The sequence below is a fragment of the Seriola aureovittata genome, chromosome 17, assembly GCF_021018895.1.
Source record: "Seriola aureovittata isolate HTS-2021-v1 ecotype China chromosome 17, ASM2101889v1, whole genome shotgun sequence".
NCBI classification, from domain to species: Eukaryota; Metazoa; Chordata; class Actinopteri; order Carangiformes; family Carangidae; genus Seriola; species Seriola aureovittata.
In genome coordinates this window covers 19,351,121-19,357,610 of record NC_079380.1, presented here as the reverse complement: position 1 = coordinate 19,357,610, position 6,490 = coordinate 19,351,121, and the positions used below count along the sequence as shown (strand labels likewise).

Below are 6,490 nucleotides of genomic sequence, written 5' to 3'. Positions count from 1 at the left end.
ATACTATGACTTTTCATGCCTTACTATACTATGACTTTTCATGCCTTACTATACTATGACTTTTTTTGACATTGTTATGCCTTACTATACTATGACTTTCCATGCCTTATCATACTATGACATTTTTATTCATTTTTATGCCTAACTATACTATGACTGTTTTTGTCGTTTTCATGCCTTACTATACTATGACTTTTTTAGATGATTTTATGCCTTATTATACTATGACTTTTTTTTACGTTTTTTTGCCTTACTATACTATGACTTTTTTGATGTTTTTGTGACTTACTATACTATGACTTTTTTGGACGTTTTTATGCCTTACTATACTATGACTGTTTTTGATGTTTTCATGCCTTACTATACTATGACTTTTCATGCCTTACTATACTATGACTTTTTTTGACATTGTTATGCCTTACTATACTATGACTTTCCATGCCTTATCATACTATGACATTTTTATTCATTTTTATGCCTAACTATACTATGACTGTTTTTGTCGTTTTCATGCCTTACTATACTATGACTTTTTTAGATGATTTTATGCCTTATTATACTATGACTTTTTTTTACGTTTTTTTGCCTTAGTGTAACATGACGTTTTTTGTCATTTCTCTACCTTACTATACTATGACTTCTTTTGACGTTTTTATGCCTTACTATACTATGGCTTTTTTGATGTTTTTGTGCCTTACTGTAGTATGATATGATAGTGATATTATATGATATTATTAAATTTAAACATACATCTCTATCCTTTGTATTTACATATATAATATGAACATGTACTGTCAGGCTTTGAGATGGATATATATTCAGACATACAAAAATACATATATGCTAGACATATATGTCAATATATGATATTGTTCCAATTTCTAACAGGTTTCCTATGTAATTTTTTACATATATAGGCTATACTTAATACTCAATTACTCACCACCGACAGTCTTTCACGTAGAAGTAGATTGTAGTGGTAGCTTCTTAAATTGATCATTAAATTATACCATACAAGGTGCTCCATTGCAAATAGTTTAATTGCCAAGGAATTAGTGACAAATAAATTATTGAACAATATATACAGCCCAATGAATGGGAAAACACTGCACCACACATGCAGTAGATTTGGGGATGCTGAGTTTACAGCAGTTGTGTCCTCCACAGACAACATTTACCACTGAGAAGTTATTCATTACAGATTTTTAAAATATTCAGTCAGAAATAGAAATTAAGCTTCACATCAAATCAGCTCTGAAAAATTTATCAAAAACTGTAAGTACACAGGAAAGTCTGTTTTATACAAAAGAAAAACAAAAAATATACAGTATTTCCACCACCTGCAGCTCATCAACATTCAGCACGAGGCTGCAGAGGGAAACCGTCACAGACTGCTGAGAGTTTCACCTTTTAAAATATAAAAGGGGGGGTTAGTATAGTCTAGCTCTCTGGTGTGTATATCTTGATGAGGTGCTGCAGTTCAGTGGGATACCCTGTGACCGGGCAGCGGTGGTTGGCTTTCACGTACATGTAGATGCAGCGGTAACAGAAGACGAAGCCGGAGGTGGACAGCACCGTGGTGTTTGTGCAAAGCCTCCGGCACAGAGGACAGTTCCTGCTGTCAGAGCCTGTCTGGGTTTCTTCTCTGCGCTTGGCCGACACCGATGGAGAATCGCTGCAGCTGCGTTCCTCCTGCAGGTGGAGAGGGGGTGGAGGAGCAGGCAGGGAGGTGAGGGTTTTCATAGTACTCTGGTTTTCAGAGGAGTACCACCACTCCAGGAACTGCAGGAAAAAGACGCCCAGGGAGAGGGAGGTGGAGAGGGGGATGGCGACCCCTCTCGCTGCTCTTGATATCAACCACCACACTTTCTGCACCAGGCTGCAAACACAGGAACAATGCATTATTGGTCTGACATCGAGCCTCATTAAAGAATGGGTTTGAACTATCCTGAATTTTTCTAGGTCAGAAAGTTAAATAACCTCTGTTAACACAATTAACTAACATGATACTTTATGATAAAGTCTGCACCAGAGAGAAACCAAATCCTGGTGGAGGTTTGAATTCATTGGAACCATAATTAAATAAGTTAACAATTAAAAAAGAAACAAGCATCCAAATGCTCCCTGCATGCTTGGACCCTGATCACTGCTGCTTCATCATATCTAAAACAACTCTCACATGTGGACTTGTGAAATACTTATACACAGGCAGCAGGGATTGATTGTTGGTTCTGCAGAGGGACTTAAGGGTAAATAAATATTTTTGCAATGGAAACGTAGGTAGCTGGTTGCTTGCATTGTGGTTTAGCATCAAACACTTCATAACCAAGCCAGCAATATCCCACAGAGAGTGTCAATCTTTGACTGTGGTTCTTGGGATCAGGTGTGTGTCTGTCAGAGCCATATTAAAAATAATATCACATCGATAGCTATTGTTCATTTGAAAGATTAGAATTTGATTAGCCTGAGATGTACCTCTGGTCAGCTGGGTATCCAGTGTTGCTGCTCTTCAGCTCCATGTCTCTGATATCTTGCGCATTAAGTCGTGCCAGTTTAACCCTGGCCAGCCACAGCAGGGGACTATGGGTCCTGGCAACTCCAAAGATAAAGAGCAGCTGCTGGCAGAAGCTCAAGGCCTGCCACGCTGACCTGACGTACGGGTAGGCTGCTACGGCCGCCCGGTACAGCCTCTGTCTCCTGGACTGCGCCAGTTGGATGGAGAAGTCTGCCTCGTCCCTCTGCTGCGCGAGCGTCGCCTCCAGCTTGGCCCGCAAGTAAGGCACCAGGCACAGAAGAAGAAGAGATCGCCAGTGTGACTTCCTGTGCAGCCCCAGGCCAACAGATAATCCCCACCCTCCTGAAACTCTCTTCAGGCCGTAGAAGTTCTCAGAGAAGGAGGCGCTGCAGTGAGACAGGAAGTGGTTCTGGAGGAGGAGGTCCAGCAGCAGGTAGAGCTCGTCAAAGCGCTGCCAAAGAAAGCCGAAACGGGACGGGTTGGTCTCCGCCAGAACCTGAGAGGGTGAGCAGCGTTAGGGTTGATAGAGTCAGTACTGAATTTATTTGCAGCAAACTGTCAAACAAATGTGAAAATGAAAGAAACAGAAAGTAAAAACATGACACCCGCTGACAGCTGAAAGCTTTAAACAATTTTTCCTGTATTTATAAATCCAAAAAAAGTAACCTTTACTGTTACTTAGTTACTGCTGCTACATATGTCAAGCCTTCTCTCTGAGCACAGCACACACAGTTTTCTTTAATAACAGCAGATTATAATTAGTAATTTTTGAAGCAATGGATCCTTGAACTCAGACAGAGGCCAACGACTGTTGATTTTATGACTGAAATGACAACTGCCATGTTGGCTTAAAACACTGTCTCTTGGTGACTTTTTCAATGTTTCCAGAGGATTTGTTATAAAGGACAAAGACGAAAGAGGCTGGAGCTGCATGTCAGCATCTTCACAAGCTGATTATTATAATTAACAAATTATAACAAAGCTGGCTATTGTGCTCTCTATAATAACGACAGTTTAACAAAAAATAAAAATGCCAGAGTGGCTGTTCTAGCCCTAAACAAATATCTTTCATCACCTGTAAAATGAAAATAATGCTGGGTTACTGCTGTAGGTAGCAAGCTTGTTAGTCAGACATGCTAATGTTTGCACTTTACATAAGAATAGGTAAACACACAGTTCCATGCCATTCTATTTAAGTTTAAGTTTTGTGTTTTTGGTTTTGTAAAGGCTAAGAAGAGACACGAGCTTCCAAACTCCTCAGATACTGAGTATCTCCCTCATTACGGCCCTTTTTACAACGGTTAAAAAGCTTGATATGCATGTTTACAGAATTGCTAAGCTACAGTTAGACACTCACCTTGACAGCATGTCTCAGAGCAGGTTTCACCGCCTCCATCAGAGACTCCTGAGCCAGGACCTCAAAGACTGACGGCTGCTCGTTCACAGCGGTGGAGGTCAGGTGAGCTCCGGCCTCAGCCATGGCTGCTGAACAGTCACAAGTGGACAAACAGTGAAATACACTGGTGTATTTTTGTGCCTCTCATGTGTGTAACATAATGTTCAAGTCACTCAGCTAAGCATAGTTTTTTTCTGAGAGGGTTAAACCATGATGACACACAGCTTATAATAACACTTTAGTTGCAGTTCATGTCATACAAATTGACCAAAGACTTGTGTCATTTCTGTCTCCCATCTTTGTTTCAGTGAAGCAACAGACAGATTTTTTTCATCCATTGACAGAGGAGTCTTTGAAGACTCTGAGCTCCTTCAAAAAAAAACTATACATTTTGTTTTAATGACATTAAGGAGTTTTTCACTTAAGATCACTTTATCTTTCAGAAAAACAAATGCTCAGCACTGTGAAAACATAATGTTAATGATGAGACATACAAACTGGGGCTAGGCACACAGTGAAGATTTACTTTAGATGTTTAGGTGGCTCAGAAATGACACAGCTCATGTTTTTTAAGCTTTAGTGATGTCCCTCACTCGAAAGTCACTTTGGAGAAAAGTGTCTGCCAAATTAGTAAATATAAATGTAATGTAAATGTAATTTTGTGAAAATATAGATATATGTCATATACAAGATATTTCCTCTAAGGTTTTGTTTATCTTGCTTTTATCTTTTCAGGAGATTACATTTTTCTATTTTTACTCCAACTTTTCATAAGTGGGTCAGAAATGATGTAGTAAGCATTCACCTTCATCAGTCGTTTCTCTTTGGCATATTCAGTGAACCACACCTCAACTGTCTGTTACATTTCATACATACAAGTATTATCTATATATTTTATTTACTTCAGAAAAAAACTGTCACTACATAAACAGCTGTTTTAGATACTATTAAAACACTGATTACAATTATGCTTAAGAGCATCTATGACTATTTGTCACTGAGTGATCAGTGTTTCTCTCAGTCCACATGAGGAACTGAGTCTGACTAGAAACATAGTCTGAAGGGCAAATGTTACCTTTTACTTTTAAAATGTATTAAACCTGTTAAATAAACACTGCAAATCTTCAATAATCCTTGTTCAGAATTCCTAATAGCTACAATAACTATTTTGTGTAAAACTATGAAGACAGCATTTGCTCATTATTATTCTAATATCATTTACGACCCACTTGTGAAAGACAGTTGGGCTGCGGTCAAAAAAGTATTTTTTGCTTGTATAGTATAAATAACCTGGAAGTATCTCAGCAGCAGCCATGATAAGAGCTGGTCGAATTCTCTAAATGATAAGTAAAGGAGCTTTAATGCTTCTTTAGGAAGGTCCAGTGTCTCCTTTAGTCTAGGAAACACTAGACCTTACTTTACGAAAGGAAAGGAGAAATGCCATCCCACTTGCTGCAGCAACATTTAAAGTGAGGCACCACAGCAGACCAACATAAATGTTGAAACAACAGAGCTCCTGTTTTATGTTTGTGACACAATCCAAATCTTATGGAAATCCTCACTTGTCTTTTCCTAAGTCCTTATGAATTCTCATTCACATTTTTAGTGGTCAGGAAAGGAGATTATTTTGACTTTTCGACCACAGCCTAGGTTCCAGTGACCTATACTAAAGGGTTAAAGTTCACCAAAACGTTTATATCAGCCCTAAAACAGGCGACTTCAAGTTTGAGGGTTAAAACTGTTACTTGCTTCATTGGATAATTACGGAAACGTACATGCAAATTATGTCAAATGCCTTGTGTTATTTTATCTATATAGATAGATACAATTGGAGTGAATTGAATTGATGAATAAAGGCTGTGATTTCTCAAACTGGATTCAGTTCAAAGCTTAGCTAGACAGTAAACTGAAAACACTTCTCTAGTTTAACCCATTTACAGAAAAAACCAAGGCAGTTTGGTTGTTACGGTGTATTCATGCAGCCATGTGGTCAAACTTTGGACAACATACCTTCCTCTGCTAGCTGTTAGCTAGAAGTTAGCTGGAAGTTAGCAGGACCACGTCGCCGATGTTTCTCCGGGCTCCGTCAACATCACACGGTCATTTTAAAAACACCTCAAGTTACAGCAAAAACACAAACACTGGTCATTTTCCATTGCTCTTCTGCATCTGACCACTCATTATTCGCAAGAAGTGCACTCCAAAACAACCATTACTTCCGCACTGAAAAACGTGATGACGCAGATGTACGTAGTTCCGGCCGTTTTCCTTGCGCCGGAGACAGTAAAGAAACCTGTAGAGAGGATCTTTGCTTGCGCCTCTTGGCTATGGAGATCCTTGGTCAAAATAGATAATAATGTCCATATCATTAGTATTAGTAGTGGGCAGCTGGACGGGAGCTAAATATTAATGACTAGTTTCAATATCAATTAATCTGTCAAATATTTTTCTGGGAATTAATTGTTTAGTCTGGAAAAAAAAAAAGTGAAAATAATGAAAAACATCAACACAAGTTGTCAAAGCCCACAGTGACATTACCTTGTTATGTCTCACCAACAGTCTAAAACCCAGGTATGTGC

The 6,490-nt window shown here is 38.9% G+C and overlaps 1 protein-coding gene across 2 annotated transcripts; it reads right to left on the bottom strand.

The window, feature by feature from the left end:
* Positions 1-1,022: 1,022 nt before the first annotated feature.
* Positions 1,023-6,140, bottom strand: pex12 (peroxisomal biogenesis factor 12). 2 transcript variants are annotated; one of them, XM_056401518.1, is made up of 4 exons: positions 5,922-6,140; positions 3,873-4,000; positions 2,476-3,011; positions 1,023-1,879 (listed from the first exon to the last, which is right to left on the bottom strand). In XM_056401518.1, exons 2-4 carry the CDS (start codon positions 3,993-3,995, stop codon positions 1,441-1,443), a joined length of 1,098 nt encoding a protein of 365 aa, XP_056257493.1. In that variant the 5' UTR covers positions 3,996-4,000; positions 5,922-6,140; the 3' UTR covers positions 1,023-1,440. The 2 variants fall into 2 exon arrangements, with proteins under 2 accessions (XP_056257493.1, XP_056257494.1); XM_056401519.1 differs by having other exon boundaries at positions 3,873-3,997.
* Positions 6,141-6,490: the final 350 nt, after the last annotated feature.

Excerpts from the sequence above, each read along its gene's own strand:
- pex12 (XM_056401518.1), bottom strand. The coding sequence starts at position 3,995 with ATGGCTGAGGCCGGAGCTCACCTGACCTCCACCGCTGTGAACGAGCAG. Across the intron at positions 3,012-3,872 it reads CTCTGAGACATGCTGTCAAG|GTTCTGGCGGAGACCAACCC; the intron begins GTGAGTGTCTAA and ends TCACCCTCTCAG. Across the intron at positions 1,880-2,475 it reads GGATACCCAGCTGACCAGAG|CCTGGTGCAGAAAGTGTGGT; the intron begins GTACATCTCAGG and ends CTGTGTTTGCAG.